The sequence below is a fragment of the Hyla sarda genome, chromosome 4 (assembly GCF_029499605.1).
Source record: "Hyla sarda isolate aHylSar1 chromosome 4, aHylSar1.hap1, whole genome shotgun sequence".
NCBI lineage: Eukaryota > Metazoa > Chordata > Amphibia > Anura > Hylidae > Hyla > Hyla sarda.
The window spans coordinates 268,708,577-268,730,028 of record NC_079192.1 but is presented as its reverse complement, the minus strand read 5'-3'; the positions used below and the strand labels follow the sequence as shown (position 1 = coordinate 268,730,028).

Sequence of the window (21,452 nt, the reverse complement as noted above, 5' to 3'; positions counted from 1 at the left end):
TGTTCACATCAAGTTTTTCTCCTATGTTTAGCTTAAAGGATCTTAAAGGATCTGCTGCTAATGCCTTGGTGTCAGCTACCACAGGGCACCTTCAGTGGTCTAGTGGGCATCACGACATGCACAAAATATTAAGCAGGTGGCTGTAATGTTATACCTGTTCTGTGTAACAAAAAGGACTTTTTCTTAAGGTCACATGGAGGCACAGGCCTAATTTTCTCCCATAACCAGTTCTTTATTGTTAGACTTTCCCAATTCATGCATTCCCTCCAAAAAACGTCGGCATGTTAACTTTCACTTACTCGTCCTTTTTCCACGCATTGAGTCACCATCACGATGTTGTGCACATTTTGCTCCCACACCATTTTCCAAAAGTCATCTTTGGTACCAGGGAGGGGCCCTTGTGTTGCAATATATTCTCTACGGAAGTTGTTGCCCTACAACAATAAAGACAGAAACACAGCAATTAGGTAAAGGCACTAAAGACAGACTACCTTCAATGCAATTGTTTTCATTTTTTGCATGTAGGCTTTACAGTTTTCCTCTATTTGTATGAATCCACAGAAGAAGACCTCCAATCTGTTGTTATGTTTGTCTACTCGTACTTGTTCTCCTTCCCTCTCAAACCCTTATAGAAGATAAGACTAGCATAACAAATAGGGTATAGATTTTGCTTGATACACCAAGATGGACAATTTCTGTGCTTTGGGTGCCCTTGGTATATCACACAATCACCTATTTTTCATACACAATACTAGCACCTTCAAAAAAAAAAAAAAAATGGTTACCGGTAATTTAATATTATTATGAATGATACTTAACTTTATGCTATTGTCATAACTCAACATAAGTCTTTTATTGGTGACTATTATTACGTTGGCAAGAATGGAATACTTTAGTTAAGTGATTGGTGTCTTAGCATTGGGTTAATAAAATACTACAAACATATTAGAGTAATCAATATGTCCATAAAGTATGATATAGATGAATAATATGTATGCATAATGTTTTATCAATGCAAAGTAATAGAATGTTATGATGTAATGTGCTTGATTATAAATGTTAATAATAGTAAAATTGGGGTAATTATACTGCATTTACATTGCAATATTCTTTATAGGTTTATCATCTTCTGTCTGGTACCATACAGGCATCACTGTAACTATTGTATGGACCAGGTTATGGTAACTCATGTTTATTCAGTAAGGGCTGTTCTAAGACTTCAAATTACAATATAATGATTTTTGGTAGAGGAAGTGACAGTATTAGGGTCTTTCCATACTGCGTGTGCCAGGAAAACTCCCAGCATATACATGAAATGTATCCATGGGCCCCCATTACATAACAGATGGTAAATGACTGTCATTTTCCCTTTGTGTGGGTAGTACAGTATGCATCAGGGTTTATGTTTATTTACTATAGCAAAGAGCAAAGCAGAGTGTGCTGCTGCTGCTTTTTTTCTGCTCGTATAACACCTTGCAAAGTCAATGTATCAGTAACCCTTTCTTCCCCCACATCATCTATAGCAGTAATCTGAATATTACCCCCCAACACAATGCAGCATGTTTAGTACTCTTATACAAGCTCTCTATCATGTGCTTTGATTAACCAGACAAGTAAGGGAAATTAAATGCCTGTGTGAGTACTGCAGGCAAACAGTCCAGCTCAGGTCCTAGTCCCTAAAAAATGGAGAAAATGAGAGATAGCTGTGCACCATGGAAGGGACTCTCAGGGGTTCGATAAAAGCAATGAGAGCATTAAAATCACACTGTCACTACTCTGAAGGGTTAATCTAACAAAACATGCTTGTTTAAAAAAATATTTTTTAAATTACAGGTATGCTTTACCACAGTGTAAAAAGGGTCTTATCTTCAATAAAATTCCTGTTTATTTGGTTTTAACTAAAAATAACAGCTTGGCAAAGACTGGCAACAAGAAAAAAATGTACTCAATGTACTATACATTCCTGTCCCTGCAAAAAGGACAAATTATATTTTGTCTTATGGCAGTGTGCCCTGAAAATACAGCCTATGAACAGTTTGTACTTCTTTTATAATAAGAGAATGCTGTGTAGATGTTGAGGAAAATAATCTAGGGCCCGATCTGCAACGTCATTCTGAAACCTGTTTCTCATTTTAAGTAACACTTTAGAGCAACAGTACAAAGTACATAGTGCAAGATCTTCTTCCGCATTACACAGTACTAATAGCATTACCTACCGGGGTGTAACTGGCATTGATGTAGTCTGAGCATGGATCATCATCCACATTGGAGAGTTTTACCCTTGTAAAATCATCTATAGATAGAGAAAATACAGCAACACTGAGAATATTGCTGTAAAATTCAACAGAACGGAATATAGCAGTAATGCATTACTATTGCATATGGTGAGAGATGGTAAAACAGATCATTGTCACACTACAGTATTATAATGGTCATTACTGATACTTTCAGCCCTAACATTTAATGGACAGATTTGCTAAAGATTTTTCTGGAAGAATCCATGCATCTACTGCAATATGAATGTGTGTGATGGATTTTTCATTGTATCTGTCACTTAGTCATATTCCTATTTGCTTTTGGTTGAGTAAATACTCATGGGGTGTAGGAAAAGACCACCGGAGGGTCTCCATGTCATTATGAGAGTGATGTTGATGGTCAATAAAAGTACTTGGCATTTTTTCCCTTTTGTCCTGTTGTGTATTACAATTACAAAAAAATAAAATAAAAAATACTCACAAGGCAATATATTGTTGTATCGATTTTTCCCTCTGTTCTCTGGTAAAAGTGCTATGTCAAAAGATTGGTTTCGCCCAACATCTTTAATATCCTGAAAAAGAAAAGTAATGAAAAGGCTTTAACTTCTCTTGGAGATACTGCTACACTGCATTGTGTTGTAGGGTCATCGATTCAACAAGACACATCCTTAAGAGGAAGAATTGGTAACTGATTGGAATTGAAAGTTCTGGATACTGTAACTCATATTACTCTATAAATACTTCGAGAAACTACTCTTCTGTCTCTAGTAATAATGGATGATCCGTAAGTATTTGCTACATTGAACCTGCACCATACTTGGCTTTGCAATAAATTTTTAGCAGGGGATCCGATTTTAAAGGGGTACTCCGGCCCTGAGACAGGGAATAGGGGATAGGATGTCTCACCGCGGGGGTCCGGCTGCTGGGGACCCCCGCAATCTTGTATTCGCCACCCACCTGTTTGAGCTGCACGCCGCAGTGCCAGCTCACAAACAGCCGGGTGGCGACCACAGGGCCGGAGTATCGTGATGTCACGACTCCGCCCCCGTGTGACGTCACCCCCGCTATGCAAGTCTATGGGAGGGGGCGTCACGCCCCCTCCCATAGACTTGCATAGCGGGGCAGGGGGGAGGGGGTTGTGCTGTCACAGGGGATGGAGTCGTGACGTCACGATACTCCGGCCCCGCGGTTGCCACCTGGCTGTTTGTGAGCTGGCACCGCGGCGTGAAGCTCAAACAGATGGGTGGCGAATACAAGATTGCGGAGGTCCCCAGCGGCGGGCCCTCCACAGTGAGACATCTTATCCCCTATCCTTTGGATAGGGGATAAGATGTCTCAGGGCCGGAGTACCCCTTTAAGTCTAATGTAGCTTCTTTTTGGAAAAACAACGTATTTTAATTAATGCGCTATTGATTAAATTATCTGAAGGCTTTATTAAATGAAGTGGTCAGCTCCCCTAAATACAAATGGTTACTATACATACATTTAGTCACACATACCTTCTGGGTGCAGGGAGTCTCCTCACTAGACACCCTGCCTAATCTCTGGACAGCTTTGCTGGGGGGCAGGACTAAGTCATCTGGAGAAGGAGGGCATAACACAGAGAACTCTACAGAGGCAGAGAGAATCCTCCCCCTCCTTCATGACCCGACAGCAGGAGGAAGCTCAGTGGAGCAAATGCCAGATTTGCAGATGGCTGCAAAGTTGTGTCGGCATCTCTCCATAACAGCAAATGCCATTTTTCAAGGTTCTCACCTCATATTCTTGGGATAGCAGGTAGTTTGAGTCAGCCTGAAGTTTACTGAAATGTGCCTCAAACTGGTTGGCTTTGATCGGACTGTAATGTAAGCAAAAAGTAAAATAAGTTATAAGGTTGCAATAATAAAGCAGAATGAATAGAAGGTGCCTTTAGAACGTTTGCTCACCTGGAAGATCTCTTGTTCCTATAAAAAAATAAAATAGGAGTAAATATTTCAGAATATTGTGCATATGGTAGAAAGACAATAGTACGTGTTATTCTTCTTACCCTTTATTAGCCATGTTTATATGTACAGATGAGGTCATTTCTCTATGCGATTGTGCTCTGATGTGACCCTGATCATAGCTGGAATACAAAGGATACGTTGTACTTGGCGGACTCATGACATTCATGACATGTAATGTGTGGGATTTACAGTCAATTGTAAACCTTTTAAACATCCAAAGTTTTAAGCAAGAACCACAGTGTCAATCGACAGTGAAAATGTGAGCAATAGAGCGTTCACTATTAATGAGGCTGGATCAGCTTTATATGGGGAAATTCCACTTGTGTTGATATGTATCATTGGAAATACATATAGTATTTAGATTTTATAATGAATATTTACTTAAAGAGAATTGGTCAACAAATTATGCTATCACTGCTACATAGGTCCTGTGTTAGCCCTGACAAGTGTCCTTTACAGTAGACCCTCCCATGGCTATGTGAATGCACTAGGGGGCAGTCCCTGTGCAGTGTCTTTCCCTTCTGTGGGCTAAGACTTTGTTCGTACTTAGTATTCTGGACCTCATAAATTATAACCACCATAAAATTAAGTGCAAGGGAATTGTTTTGTTCTGTTTTTGCCTAAAAAAAAGGCAGTTTTTGGAACTATTTTGGCACGTTTTGTCGGCCAAATGTTTACAGCCCCAAATATTGCTGGTTTACAAATTGCCTATTAGCATTTTCTGTAGCCCCTATTTAGCAAGAAATGGCCTAAAAACACTCCAAATGCCCCAAAAGACATAGACTAATTTTGCTTCTAAAATGTACAGTTTTAAGTCTCCAAAAGAGCTTAAAAAGTAAAATTCGGTGTACGAGCAGAGCCAAAATGTTTACTGACATAATGCAGCACTCTTAAAGGGGTACTCCTCCCCTAGACATCTTATCCCCTATCCTGATGTCTGATCGCGGGAGTCCGCAGTGGCTGACATCCGATGCACGAAGCGAATTTCACTCTGTGCCAGATGACTAGCGATCACGGCTGCGGCACCTCAAACATCCGGTGCACGAAGCAGATTTCGCTCCATGACGGATGACTGGCAATGTGGGGCGGAGGCTCGTGACTTCATGGTGATGCCCCACCCGTGACGTCACGGCAATGCCCCTCAATTCAAGTCTATGGGAGGGGGCGTGAAAGCCTCCGGTGCTGACCCCAATGCTCTAAATGCATGCCGGGTGCAGCATGGAGATCGCGGGGATAATATAGGGGATGTCTAGGGGTGGAGTATCCCTTTAAGACAATATTAACCTTGGCAGCAGTCCGGCTGAGAGGAGCACGTGTATTACATAAGCTTTGGCCCACAGCAGAGAAAGGCACAGCACAAGCACTGGATACACAGTGCACCCTCCTAGCCATGTCAATCAACAGAAGAGAGGAGGGGTTAGGCAGGGGTTACAGCTGAATGGTCGGGCAGTTTCACCTTGTTCCGGGAGTGCCCAGTGGACATTTGCAGCTACCATTTACTTGTGTGGAGTTATGAAAACTTTATTTAACTGCTTTCCATGCAGTAGGCATCTGTGTCAACAACATGCGACCTATAGCAGCGTTAGCGGTTTGGAGACCTCAGATCTGCTGACATATTTCCTATAGCTGATAGATTCACCATTTTACACATTTCACTGTTCTACAAAACACAATGCTTTGTTGTTGTATCAAAGTTCTAGAAGCAGGTTGAATAATGCAATGCTCAAATACTTACACTCTCCTGCATTTCTGGCGGCAGATCAGTAAAGCTGTAACTCCAATCAGGACCACGATGAGGAATAAACCAGCACTGACACCTTCAATGACTCCCACCAGAGGCTCTGCCAAGTTATATAGGAAAAGTGCAAGGGTTATTACACATGGTCATGCTTTATGTTTACTTTCTCAACTTGTCTCTAAACCAGACATATCCCCAAATGTACGGAGCCAGATAAACATGAAAACATATACATTCAACAGATGCCCTGACAGATGCTGCCCATGGCACATATCTTGCCTATTTCTCACCCATAGGCTCCCAAGTTACATTTAACGTATGTTTTTTGATTGGATGGCTATATGCCATTCTTTGGCCTTTAGGCTGTATATAACAGCAATATCTAGACTGATTTATTTAATCTAGACTCTTTTTAAATTATTCTAGTTTTCATATTAATATTTGTTACACCACAAAAGAAGAAAGATACACACCTCAATACAATAGCACACCTCATATAAGAAGTCTCCTTACAATAAATATATACTGTTTAACCTTTTAAACAAAAAAGATTTAATTGCACATATATCTATTATAAAAATGACATGGACATACAGTTTGAAAACACTTGAAACACCCAAACATCTTGGGCAACCCTAAACAATTGGGGGGGGGGGGGGGGGGGGGCAAAAATGGAACACCCTCCAGCAAACACCCACTTGCTGTTATGAACATTTTGTATGCATAACACTACCACTGTTACTAGAATAACAAATAATAGGTAGCAAGACAGGCCAGACACAGGTGGAGGTGCAAAATTCTAACGCAGATATTCATCACAAGTTGGTGTCCACACACAAGCCCCACGCGTTATGTCACCCAACCGGTGACTTTCTCAGGGGAGTCCTCCCCTGAGAAAGTCACCAGTTGGGTGACGTAACGCATATGTTTACTAGTGGCAATACTAGTAGCATATGTTCACCATTGTCTTGTATTGGTTGTATTATACCCCATTGATTTTCCCTTGACTTATTTACCCATTACACAGGAACTGTGGTAGTGTTATGCATACAACCTGTTCATAACAGCAAGTGGGCGTCCTCTGGAGGGTGTGCCATTTTTGGCCCCAAATTGTTTAGGGTTGCCCAAGATGTTTGGGTATTTTAAGTGTTTTTAAACTGTATGTCATGTCATTTTTGTAATAGATGTATATGCAATAAAATATTTTTTGCTTAAACGGTATATATTTATTCTAAGGAGACTTCTTATATGAGGTGTGCTATTGTAGTGAGGTTTGTATCTTTCTTCTTTTGTGGTGTTTCATATGTTGTTCACACCCCTAATAGCACCCCGCTATATCCGATGGAGTAAGATAAAGCTGAGCCCCCCCCCATTTTTTCTTGTTTGCATATTAATATGTGTTGTCTGATTTAAGAGTAAATTAATATTCATTCATAGGACAAACCCTTTAAGCATGTGTTTTCACATGGCAGATTTGTTGAAGAAATGTCAGCTCTCTCTATCTGCACATATATACATGGATAGCTGTCAATCACTTAGTAGGACCACCCACTTGACTACTTAGCCAAGAGTAAGAAGAGGGTTTTGTGAATAAATGGCAAGTTATCCCTGAAATTTTCCCACAAAACTATATATCAATCTGCTCAGCTTCTTCTGCTTTATAACATGATGAGTGCAGATTGAATTGCATCTCGTTTTCTAAATGAAACAACAAGCATGCATGTAAAAGGTCACTGCACATGACATATTTCTTACCCGCTTCTGTTGTGATTGGTAAAGAGAAAAAAGTGTCAGCAAACAGCGGATCTGAAAATTCCTTTAAATCTTCAGAAAACAGCTGTGTGAAAGCTCTAATGCTAATCCTGCAAAAATAAAAAAATAAAAAATTACAAAGTAAATTTGTGATAGCATACCTAAAGTGTTGGTGTGAAACGAATATGATTTTGAAGCAATATTCCCTTAAAGGGGTTAACACCTTTGCACAACTTTATGGGAAGGCAAACTAATGATGACAGCGTGGCACTCACCCCTATAATAATGCTCCGATGCACCCCTGTTCAGTATTATTATGTAGCTCTGCACCCCAACGCTCCCCTGGCTGTGTGTTTGGCCAGTCTAAGGAGGTGCATGATACATACACGTCACAGTGTCTCCTCCATAGCAGTACACTGCCGTCAATCAGTGAGCACAGGCACAGTGGCGGTAGAGTTACTTGTATCATCACATGTTTTCCCATAAGGCATCTTTTTATGGATGAGGGAGCTGCCTGGACACACACAGGGACTAGTGATGAGCAGCATAGGCCATATTTGAATTCATGATATTTCGCAAATATATAGATGAATATTTGTCCGATATTTGCGAATTTCGCATATTCGTTCCCTTTTTTATTCATGCAAAATTTGTAATGAAATTCGCAAAATGCACATGCGCGATTATATCTTTTAACTAATTACTTTCCTATTGGTTACTAGGGATGTTGCTAAACTCTGACAACTGTATTTGTATCCTTCTCATTGGCCCACAAGCTAAAAGAAGGGAGGGATCAGTGTCCTCTGGAAGTTCCGATATTCAAAATTTTTGCATATTCGCATATTTGCCTGCTTTGGACCACAAGCTGGGAGCAGGGATGGATGATCACTTTTTATTTACACAGTACACATCGTTGTGATGTGTACTGAGAAAAAAAAAAATGAATATTCGTCATAACGAATATATTTCGCTATATTCTAAATATTCGCGAAATCGCGAAGTGCCGATATTTGTGATAAAAATTTGCTATTCGAATATTTACGCTTTACACTAAGAGGGACAGGGATCTGTCTGGGGGAGTGTAACATACCGAACTGGGCTGTACAAGAGGGTCATTATATGATTAAGCGCCTCACTATCATGGTCAATATGCCTTCCTATAAAGTTATTCAAAGGTGGCCGACCCCTTTACCAGAACCAGCTAGAAGGATAAGCCAGTTAGGGCACATTCACACTACCGAATTCCGCTGCCTGAATTTAAAGGGGTACTCCGGTGGAAAACTTTTTTTTTTTATCAACTGGTTATTAAACAGATTAGCAAATTACTTCTATTAAAAAATCTCAATCCTTCCAGTACTTATTAGCTGCTGAATACTACAGAGGAAATTCTTTTATTTTTGGAACACAGAGCTCACTGCTGACATCATGACCACAGTGCTCTCTGCTGACATCTCTGTCCCTTTTAAGAACTGCCCAGAGTAGGAGTAAATCCCCATAGCAAACATATGCTGCTCTGGACAGTTCCTAAAATGGACAGAGATGTCAGCAGAGAGCACTGTGGTCATGATGTAAGAAGAGAGCTCTGTGTTCCAAAAAGAAAAGAATTTCCTATGTAGTATTCAGCAGCTAATAAGTACTGGAAGGATTAAGATTTTTTTTAATAGAAGTCATTTACAAATCTGTTTAACTTTCTGACACCAGTTGATTAAAAAAAAAAAAGTTTTCCACCGGAGTACCCCTTTAACACTGGTGTGAATAGGTTGTCCATTCACCCATTCACACTGCAGATGAGGGAACAGCTAAAAGAATGAAGATGTTGATTCTTTTGTTGGAATTCCACATGGGCTACATTGGCGTCAATGAGGACAGCGCAGGTCTCCGTGGTCATGGTGCCGATTTATATTGGTGGCAACCGGTGCACTCAGAAAATCCCCCCTCCCCGAATTTCAAGCAGGACTTCATCAGGAAAGCTTTCAGCAAATATACTGTAATTCTTCAGAAATCCCAGCATAAAATAACAAAAACATAACATCAACTATAGACATCGTGATACCGTAAATAAATAAGGTACAATTAAAGCAATATTGCTCACCGATGTAGGTTGTACTGCAACCAAGTACAACAATGGTGAAGGCATAAACCCTATGCGGGCAAGACTTGGCAGCCGCTCCTGGCAACACGAAGTGAAGCAAAGACAGATCCCTCCAGGACAGCACAGGATAGAGCTGGTGCACAAGACTTCAAGGTAAAAACAGATTTATTTTACCCGGCATGCAACGCGTTTCGCTGGATAACCAGATTCATCAGGCCTGATGAAGCTGGTTATCCAGCGAAACGCGTTGCATGCCGGGTAAAATAAATCTGTTTTTACCTTGAAGGCTTGTGCGCCAGCTCTATCCTGTGCTGTCCTGGAGGGATCTGTCTTTGCTTCAAAAACATAACATGACTGCAATGTATGAATAAACCCCTACATGAGTACATTAGGGAGTGGTTATCTGTAAGAATTAGCATATTATATTTCTAATGTTTAATAATAAATTATACTGCTATTAAACAGGCAAAGTGCAATGTAAAAGGGAAGAACTGTTCCGTCTGAATAATGGCATTTTACCAGCCATTCTGGAAAAACATTGACATATGCTGGGGATTGACAGAGGATATCAGAATGAATGGTATATGTCTGAAGTTTCCAAGCACATGCAAAACAACTTCATCTACTCCTACTTGTCTGCAATGTACAATGAAAGCTGTCAGCTGCAAACTACGGATGCCAGAGAAATGAGATGTTCCCCGCTCTATCTGAAAGTTGCTAAACTTCTGACTACTTTAACTTGCTTTTTCTAGGTACAAATGTATCATGTGCTATTTATAGGTATGGTATAAGCTATAGGTATGAGTAAGGCTGGTCTTTCCGGCTGAAACGCGTAACCTTGTGTCCTGCTATAATATGGCTTGAATCTACAATCAATTTTGGCTATTATTGCACGTTACCCAGCGCTGGACCATCTATTTCTTCATTGCTACCTTGGTGTTGGTTCACACGGTGCCGTGCCGCAGGCGTCTGGCTGGAAGGGTGAGCTGAGTTACCATATACTCATGTGCTATTTATAATAATAAGTATATTAAAGGGGTACTCCGGCGATAAGACATCTTATAACCTATCCAAAGGATAGGGGATAAGGTGCCTGATCACGGGGGTCCCGCCGCTGGGGACCCCCATGATCTTCCACAGTGCACCCCGTTAGAATCACCCCCCGGAGTGTGCTCGGGGGCGGAGCCGTGACATCACTATGCTCCGTCCCTGTGATCGCTAGTAATAAGACCCGGAGCGAGCATAGGGGATAAGATGTCTTAGCGCTGGAGTACCCCTTTTAATAATAATATATAATATTAATAATAATATTATAATAATAAGTCTTCCTTAGTGGCAGGAGGCCTTTACACACACCCAGGCAACAGGGCCCGGATGTGACTGCTATCTTTGTACCTCCTAGAGCAGTGGTCTCCAACCTGCAGACCTCCAGATGTTGCAAAACTACAACTCCCAGCATGCCCTGACAGCCGTTGGCTGTCCGGGCATGCTGGGAGTTGCAGTTTTGCAACATCTGGAGGTCCGCAGGTTGGAGACCACTGTCCTAGAGCTTCCCATTGTAACTAGAGATGAGCGAACTTACAGTAAATTTGATTCGTCACAAACTTCTCGGCTCGGCAGTTGATGACTTTTCCTGCATAAATTAGTTCAGCCTTCAGGTGCTCCGGTGGGCTGGAAAAGGTGAATACATTCCTAGGAAAGAGTCTCCTAGGACTGTATCCACCTTTTCGAGCCCACTGGAGCACCTGAAAGCTGAACTAATTTACGCAGGAAAAAACATCAAGCGCCGAGCCGAGAAGTTCGTGACGAATCGAATTTACTGTAAGTTCGCTCATCTCTAATTGTAACCTTTGCTAGGGGCTGCATGTTCACACTGGGGCACTGTGGCTTGACACACAGCAATTCTCATGGCAAAAAACATTTAGGGGGAGATTTATCAAAGCATTTAGTAGATTTTTTTTCTTAAAATTGTCGCAAAAAAGTCGCAAGTGCGACTACTCTCTTGTTTTCTGCGACTTTTTGATTGTGCAGTGCCCTAAGCAAAAAATAAAAATCTTGCTTACCGAAGCAAAAAGTGATTTTTTGACTTGCAATGGTCAGAGATTTATCAAGTGCGAAAGCCGCAAAAAAGTCGCATCACATGAAAAAACCTACTAAATTTACTCCAGCTCAAACATGGAGCGGAAAAAGCCGCTACCTAAGCAAAAAAAAAATATATATAAATGCTTATGTGAAAGAAATGTATCAACAGGCTGAAACCAGTTGATAAATACGTCGCACATGAGCAAAAAAATTGTAAGAAAAAAATAACTAAAAAAAGGAATACATAAGCAAACATTGAAAAATGTCCCCCTTAGTGTTTTTAAAAAGATCTATATGGAAGCATGATAATGCGCTACAAATTATGCTTTTTTTTTTTCCATTTTATCAAAGTGCAGCATGCATCAGTGTCATTCATCAAAATAGGTCAGCTTCTGCACATGGATTTCTGCTAGGCCCATTCTAATAAACTGAACAGGCATAGACATTTCTGCAGGAAATCTGCCATGTGTGAATATGTCAAATGTTTTTAGGATCACTTTTTCTCCTAAAAACCTTTAGACCTTTAGGGTGCATTCCCACAGGGCGTATACGCAGCGTATTTGACGCTGCACAAAATTTATGGCAGCAGTGGGAAATACGCTGCGTATTCCTCGCTCTCTATACACACAGGGCTTTCCGGCGGCAGCCCTATGCGTGTAGTGAGTTTTGGAGGCGGTGCCGTGTGCCGACGTGTCTGTGACGCGCGGCTCCGCCTCCAAAACTCACTGCACACATAGGGCTGCCGCCAGAAAAGCCCTGTGTGTATAGAGAGCGAGGAATACGCAGCGTATTTCCCGCTGCTGCCATAAATTTTGTGCAGCGTCAAATACGCTGCGTATACGCCCTGTGGGAATGCACCCTAAAGGGGTACTTTGATGGAAAAAATTCTAATTAACTGGTGCCAGAAAGTTATACAGATTTGTTCATTACAGTGGGGCAGAAAAGTATTTAGGCAGCCACCAATTGTGCATGTTCTCCCACTTAAAAAATTGAGAGAGGCCTGTAATTGTCATCATAGGTATACCTCAACTATCAGAGACAGAATGAGAAAAGAATATACATAAGATCACATTGTCTGAATTTTAAAGAATTTATTTGCAAATTAAGGTGGAAAATAAGTATTTGGTCAATAACAAAAGTTCTTCTCAATACTTTGTTATATACCCTTTGTTGGCAGTGACAGAGGTCAAACGTTTTCTGTAAGTCTTCACAAGGTTATCACACATTGTTGCTGGTATTTTGGCCCATTCCTCCATGCAGAGCAGAGCAGTGATGTTTTGGGGGCAACACGGACTTTCAACTCCCTCCTAAGGTTTTCTATGGGGTTGAGATCTGGAGACTGGCTGGGCCATTCCTGGACCTTGAAATGCTTCTTACAAAGCCACTCCTTCGCTGCCCAGGCGGTGTGTTTTGGATCATTATCATGCTGAGAGACCCAGCCACGTTTCATCTTCAATGCCCTTGCTGATGGAAGAAGGTTTTCACTCAAAATCTCACAATACATGGCCTCATTCATTCTTTTCTTTACACGGATCAGTTGTCCTGGTCCCTTGGCAGAAAAACAGCCCCAAAGCATGATGTTTCCACCCCCCATGCTTCACAGTAGGTATGGTGTTCTTTGGATGCAACTCAGCATTCTTTCTCCTCCAAACACGACGAGTTGAGTTTTTTCTAAAAAGTTCTACTTTGGTTTCATCTGACCATATGACATTCTCCCAATACTCTTCTGTATCATCCAAATGCTCTCTAGCAAACTTCAGATGGGCCCGGACATGTACTGGCTTAAGCAGGGGGACACGTCTGGCACTGCATGATTTGAGTCCCTGGCGGCATAGTGTGTTACTGATGGTAGCCTTTGTTACTTTGGTCCCAGCTCTCTGCAGGTCATTCACTAAGTCCCCCCGTGTGGTTCTGGGATTTTTGCACACCGTTCTTGTGATCACTTTGACACGTCGGGGTGAGATCTTGTGTGGAGCCCCAGATCGAGGAAGATTATCAGTGGTCTTTTATGTCTTCCATTTTCTAATAATTTCTTCACACCAAGCTGCTTGCCTATTGCAGATTCAGTCTTCCCAGCCTGGTGCAGGTCTACAATTTTGTTTCTGGTGTCCTTCTCTTTGGTTTTCGTCATAGTGGAGTTTGGAGTGTGACTGTTCGAGGTTGTGGACAGGTGTCTTTTATACTCATAACAAGTTCACACAGGTGTCATTAATACAGGTAACAAGTGGAGGACAGAGGAGACTCTTACAGAAGAAGTTACAGGTCTGTGAGAGCCAGAAATCTTGCTTGTTTGTATGTGACCAAATACTTATTTTACCGAGGAATTTACCAATTAATTCATTAGAAATCCTACAATTTGATTTCCCGTATTCTTTCCCCCCATTCTGTCTCTCATAGTTGAAGTGTAGCTATGATGAAAATTACAGGCCTCTCTCATCTTTTTAAGTAGGAGAAATTGCTCAATTGGTGGCTGACATAATACTTTCCCCCCCCCCCAAAAGTACTTCGATTTAAAGTCTTTTAGTTCTTTTTAGCTGCTGTATGCTCCAGAGGAAGTTGTGTAATTCTTTCCAGTCTGACAACAGTGCTCTCTGTTGTCACCTCTGTAATGTCAGAAAATGTCTGGAGCAGAAAATGTTTACTATGGGGATTTGCTCCTACTCTGGACAGTTCCTGACATGAATAGAGGTGTCAGCAGAGAGCACTGTGGTCAGACTGGAAAGAACTACACAACTTTCTCTGTAGTATATAGCAGTTGATAACTACTGGAAGGATTAGGATTACTGGAAGGATTAGGATTAGACCAGTTCATTTGATTAAATTTTTTTTCTTATGGAGTATCAGTTTAAGGCATTGCCCACACTGCAAAATCCACTTGCAGCAGAGTCACATTGTTTTTAAAGGGATTCTGCTGCTCTTGGGCACACTATAGAATTTCATTCTTTGAGTGCAACTGCCTGACTGCATTGCTGTTTATGGAGAGGGCAATGTCTGCACAGTCCCACAGTCCCTCAGGGAGAAGATTCAGCAGTGTGGACGAGGCCTAACAAAGTTGTCATTGAGTTTCTACAATGTTTAAAAAAAAAAAAAAAAAAAAAAAAAAAAAATATATATATATATATATATATATATATATATATATATAAAGAACACAACAATATGTAGCACTCCGTTCCTTCAGATGAATAAGTCCATAATTTTATTTATCTTTTGTTACAAGCAGCTACGTTTCGGCTGCTCCAACCCAGGCTCCAACAGCGGCATCTGGACCCGGTTGTGCTGCTCTCCTGTGAAGTATATATATATATATATATATATATATATATATATATATATACTCAAATAGAAACAGCACATCCAAGAGAGAAATTCAATGAAGCTGGGTGCAAGCACAATGAGAACTCGGTGTCCCGGATCACAACTTGTATATTAGAAAAATGCAGCACTCCCAATTAGTGTTGAAAAAAACTTGTAGTTTATTCCGTGATGCAGACAACGTTTCGGCGATCTCTCACCGCCAAGTTTTTTTTCAACACTAATTGGGAGTGCTGCATTTTTTTAATCTATATATATATATATATATATATATATATATATATATATACATATATATATATATATATATACACATATATATGTATATATATATATATATATATATATATATATATCTCAAAAGAATAAATCTTCCTGGAACCAAAACTGTCTGGTTTTGCATAACAACCAAACAACTCATATATATATATATATATATATATATATATATATATATATATACATATATATATATATATATATATATATATACACACACACATATATATGTATATATATATATATATATATATATATATATATATATATCTCAAAAGAATAAATCTTCCTGAAACCAAAACTGTCTGGTTTTGCATAACAACCAAACAACTCAGCTTTTATATCTTAGTGCGCTCTAGTAAAATGAAAGCTGAGCTGTGATTGGCTGCTATGGGCAATGAAGACAGTTTTAGTTTCAGGCAGATTAAATATATATATATATATATATATATATATATATATATATATATGTGGTCCAGATAGATTAAAGGGGTACTCCGGTGAAAACCTTTTTTCTTTTAAATCAACTGGTGCCAGAAAGTTAAACAGATTTGTAAATTACTTCTATTAAAAAATCTTAATCCTTCCTATACTTATTAGCTGCTGAATACTACAGAGGATATTCTTTTCTTTTTGGAATTCTCTCTGATGACATCACGAGCACAGTGCTCTTTGCTGACGTCATTATAATAATAACTCTTTATTTATTGTTGTCCTTAGGGGGATTTGAACCCAAGGCCCCCAGCACTGCAAGGCAGCAGTGCTAACCACTGAGCCACCATGCTGCCCTAAGCATACATCTGCTATGCACGGTTGCTGAAATGGATAGAGATGTCAGCAGAGAGCACTGTGGTCGTGTTATGTCTTCAGTTTTCCAAAAAGAAAGGAATTTCCTCTGTAGCATTCAGCAGCTAATAAGTACTGGAAGGATTAAGATTTTTTAATAGAAGTAATTTACAAATATAAAGACTAAAAATACCTAGCCCTCAAGGAAGGTGTGGTAAATACATATATATTAAACTATAATTAAAAGACCAAGGATCGTGCTTCAATTATAATAAAGTATAGAATTTTATTAAAAATATTATATAAAAAGTTTCACCTCACCAAGGATCGTGCTTCAATTATAATAAAGTATAGAATTTTATTAAAAATATTATATAAAAAGTTCCACCTCACAAGGGGCCCCTTGTGAGAGGGGTAGACAATTACCTAAAAATATGAACTGACACTGGTGAATAGTATGAACTGATTTTGTTCAACTTTTTCTATCACAGAATGCACTAACAAACACAACATGTGCTGATATGTGCTGAAACAGCAAAAAGACACGGTTGCTGGATAGTCTCTTTAGGATCAATCTTATTCACTGTAAAAATGGTTAAATGCAATATTGTAACAAGTTCCTCTTAATAGGTAAAAATGTAACAATGTTCAGTATGTGATAACTGAGAAATGGTCAAAGTTCGCTGTCGCTGGTTTCTCTAGGTCACTGTATCTGGACAGATAGCTGGCAGCTTATTGTACATTACCGATCCTTAGAGCGGAGATCTCCCGTAAGGCTGGATGGATGAAGCACTGTGATGGTCACTGCAGGTGGGCTACCTCCGGGTCCCCGCACTGGCAGGCGTCAGGGATGGAAATTTTCAGAGGTGGCACTCACTGGTGGAATATCCTGCCGTCTAGGCCAGGTCTGCAACCGACCGGAGATGGATGCCTCTACCTCGTGAGAGTGGCGTGTGACGTCATTGCTGGCCCCTGCAAGATGTGCTTAGATTCCTCAGCTCGCTGCGAATCAACACTGGACTGAAAGTCTGCTGTGGATCGGGGCGGCAGGGTCAGCAGGGTCATCTCCGGACTAGTATAATTGCAATGGTGGATCCAGGTGAAATAAAGTATAGAGTTTAAAGTGCAGTCTTAGTGATAGTTCACAATTGACTAGACGCTTTTCAGGGTATGTGGATAAAACCTTTCTTCAGTAGTCAGTAGTCATGACGACTGAAGAAAGGGTTTATCCACATACCCTGAAACGCGTCTAGCAAATGTGAACTACCACTAAGACTGCACTTTAAACTCTATACTTTATTTCACCTGGATCCACCATTGCAATCATACTGGTCCGGTCCGGAGACGACCCTGCTGACCCTGCCGCCCCGATCCACAGCAGACTTTCAGTCCAGAGTGGATTCGCAGCGAGCTGAGGAATCTAAGCACATCCTGCAGGTGCCGGCACTAACGCCACACGCCACTCTCACGAGGTAGAGGCATCCATCTCTGGTCGTTTGCAAACCTGGCCTCGACGGCAGGATATTCCACCAGTGAGTGCCCACCTGCAGTGACCATCACAGTGCTTCATCCATCCAGCCTTACGGGAGATCTCCGCTCTAAGGATCGGTAATGTACAATAAGCTGCCAGCTATCTGTCCAGATACAGTGACCTAGAGAAACCAGCGACAGCGAACTTTGACCATTTCTCAGTTATCACATACTGAACATTGTTACATTTTTACCTATTAAGAGGAACTTGTTACAATATTGCATTTAACCATTTTTACAGTGAATAAGATTGATCCTAAAGAGACTATCCAGCAACCAAGTGTCTTTTTGCTGTTTCAGCACATATCAGCACATGTTGTGTTTGTTAGTGCATTCTGTGATAGAAAAAGTTGAACAAAATCAGTTCATACTATTCACCAGTGTCAGTTCATATTTTTAGGTCATTGTCTACCCCTCTCACAAGGGGCCCCTTGTGAGGTGGAACTTTTTATATAATATTTTTAATAAAATTCTATACTTTATTATAATTGAAGCACGATCCTTGGTCTTTTAATTATAGTTTAATATATATGTATCTACCACACCTTCCTTTAGGGCTGGGTATTTTTTGTCTTTTTATTTATTTTAACATTGGCACCATAGGTATAGGTGCATTACCCGTTTGTCCTCGGTAGGTATATAATTGTGAGCCGCACATACCCATACCTTTTTTAATTTACAAATATGTTTAACTTTCTGGCACCAGTTGATTTAAAAGACAAAAGGTTTTCACCGGAGTACCCCTTTAATCTATCTGGACCATATATATATATATATATATATATATATATATATATATATATATATATATATATTTTTTTTTTTTTTAAATGTAATAGCAATGAGTATCACTAACAATGTATACCATATACAGGGATTCCATTTTAAGAATATAATGAGAAGTTTACCTCTTTACCTACTGCAACTAGTAACAGCACAGCATTCATTTTCCCATAGAAGTCTAAGAAATCAATGTTTTGCTCCTATTGGTTGCTACAGGCAATGTGGACAGTATTTTATCGTTGCGGTCTATTTTAAATATGTACAAAAGAGTAACATTTGTTCATGTTTAATCTCTTGACGCACAAAATATTCTAATGGTTTTAGGCTCAATTTTAAATTGGGAAATGGCAATTCTCAATGATTTAGATTTTTCTTTTCACCAGCTGAAACTTCATATTCATCCCATGGACTCAATCAACTACATTGTGTCTAACCTGTAGGATGTCCTTGGTTTCAGTGGGCCATCACAGAATGTATTTTCATTTAGTTTACATTTTCCTCCCAAGTTTTCCACTTCACCGCCCAACTTAATTTTGAAAGTTGGAATATTGTAGTCAGAGACTTCAGCACATCTGCTGGGAAAGTAGTCCGTCTGATAGATTCTAATAGAGCTGTTCTGTTTATAATCAGTATATGTTGGAAAGGGATGCATTAGCTCAGGCTTCAGATTTTCATTGCCTAAGACAGGGTGAACAATTGTAAAACAAGGAAATTAAATATCAATATGCAAGAACCACATATTTTAGCACATAATCCATCCTTTAAGGTATCAGAAAACTACCCTGCACTTTTTGTTGTTCCTTTTGTATTAAAGGAAAACTGTCATCTTTCTACCCCCACACTAACCAGCGGTATGCTGATCAGTTTGGTCCTTACCGTGCCCGGATCCGCCGCGTTGTTCGGCCGTAATCTTCTATTATCTGTATATTCAAATGAGGTGCTAACTGGCACTCTGACGTCAGTGCCGGGCCACAGCGCCGCCCAGCTCATCAATATTCCTCCCCTCTCTCTTCATTACAGAGTGGGGAGAAGAGGGAGAGGCGGAGGGCGGGGAGGAATATTGATGAGCTGGGCGGCGCTGCGGCCCAGCACTGACGTCAGAGTGCCAGTTAGCACCTCATTTGAATATACCGATAATAGAAGATTATGGCCGAACGGTGTGGCGGATCCGGGCACGGTTAGGATCAAACTGATCAGCGTCCCCGCCACTAACAGCCAGTACCGCTGGTTAGTGCGGGGGGGGGGGGGGGGGGGGAGAAAGCTGACAGTTTTCCTTTAATAAATTAATATTATATTAATATTGTATTATTGCAGTAATATACAAATAAATAAATTGTATTGTATTCATGTTGCTGTACCTAATAAGTGCTTGGGCCTAAACCTCTTTCCTTGTGGAAATTCCAAGCAGAATCTCCATAGTGTGAACCCGGCCTATTAATGACCATATTTGATACATTTGCAATAATACTATTTTTGCAGGACTTAAAAGCATGATCTTTTGCACTTTTAAGGCTAAGTTTCCACTTGGTTTTTTTCTGGCAGTTTTTGGAAAGCTGCCACTGCAGTTTTTGAGCCAAAGTCAGAAGTGGATCCATAAGGGAGGAGAAGTGTAAGTCCTTCCTTTATATGTCCTATTCCTTTTGAATACACTTCTGACTTTGGCTCAAAAACTGCAGTGGCAGTATTCCAAAAACTGCCAGAAAAAAAACCAAGTGGAAACTTAGCCTTAATCCTGCAAAAGCTGTATATGCTGTAAAATGTACCGAATGTTTTCATTATTAGACTATACTTGTTCCACTGAAATAAAGGGAAGTGGCAAGAGTACATTGTGGTACAGCTGATTTCGACATTTGAGCCAAAATTACTAACAACATGCACCAAATGATATATTTGGTGCATGTCCACGAAAACCAAAGTGAAAAAAAAAGGGTAAAAAGAAACTGTCATCAGGCAAAATTGATAAATACCCCCCATAGTTCTGGAAATGGATGATTTTTGTAAGAAGAATTTATGAAGAGTAAAAACATCTGTTTTTATGGTTCAGAAAATGGCCTGATGACAAAAGTATTTCTGTCTGTTTTTTGTAGCCCCAGAACAACTGAAAAAACGGTGTAGGAATATACCCTATAGGTGATCGCTTTGAACTCGGTGTAGCCATATATCTTGATTTCTAATGCAGTGGAAGAATAGATTCCAGTCTACAGAACTATGAAGATTACCAAAAAAATGTATAAAGGCAAGACAGGCCATAATCAAACCATATGAGTGATGGCATGCATAGCTACCCACTGTCTTAGCCAGACCCTGGTAGTGACAAGAGTATGGCTGGGTTCACACCGCATTTGTTAAATACGGTTCCCATATACGGCTGGGAGGAGGGGGCGGGGCTTAATCGCGTCGCCCGCACTCAGCCGTATTCGGGAACCGTATTTAATGTATGTCTATGAGCCGACCGGAGTGAACCGCAGCCTCCGGTCGGCTTCGTTTTCGGACGTATGCGGTTTCCCGACTGCAAGGAAAAACTTTGTCAACCGCGTTTTTGCCTACGGTCGGGAAACCGCATACGGCCGAGAACGAAGCCGACCGGAGGCTGCGGTTCACTCCGGTTGGCTCATAGACATACATTAAATACGGTTCCCAAATACGGCTGAGTGCGGGTGCCGCGATTAAGCCCCCCCTCCTCCCAGCCGTATACGGGAACCGTATTTAACAAAATGTGGTGTGAACCCAGCCTATCTGAGGTTCCCATAATGTCTTGCCAAGAGATACTTTTCACTAACATATAAAGCAAGTTATTGGAACTAAACATTTCATGCACATAACGGTATCTTTTCATTAATGTTAGTACGTTTATT

The 21,452-nt window shown here is 40.4% G+C and overlaps 1 protein-coding gene across 3 annotated transcripts in view; it reads right to left on the bottom strand.

Moving 5' to 3' along the window:
• The window catches only part of PTPRB (protein tyrosine phosphatase receptor type B), a 143,044-nt gene that overhangs the window by 17,529 nt on the left and 104,063 nt on the right, over positions 1 to 21,452 (bottom strand). For all 3 annotated transcript variants that reach the window (XM_056574127.1, XM_056574128.1, XM_056574129.1), the window contains 9 exons: positions 19,032 to 19,275; positions 7,734 to 7,840; positions 5,976 to 6,081; positions 4,282 to 4,359; positions 4,181 to 4,198; positions 4,011 to 4,092; positions 2,737 to 2,827; positions 2,217 to 2,293; positions 300 to 434 (listed from right to left, as the gene is read on the bottom strand). In XM_056574127.1, coding sequence (XP_056430102.1) covers positions 300 to 434; positions 2,217 to 2,293; positions 2,737 to 2,827; positions 4,011 to 4,092; positions 4,181 to 4,198; positions 4,282 to 4,359; positions 5,976 to 6,081; positions 7,734 to 7,840; positions 19,032 to 19,275 — 938 coding nt within the window. The remainder of the gene's footprint in view (positions 1 to 299; positions 435 to 2,216; positions 2,294 to 2,736; positions 2,828 to 4,010; positions 4,093 to 4,180; positions 4,199 to 4,281; positions 4,360 to 5,975; positions 6,082 to 7,733; positions 7,841 to 19,031; positions 19,276 to 21,452) is intronic.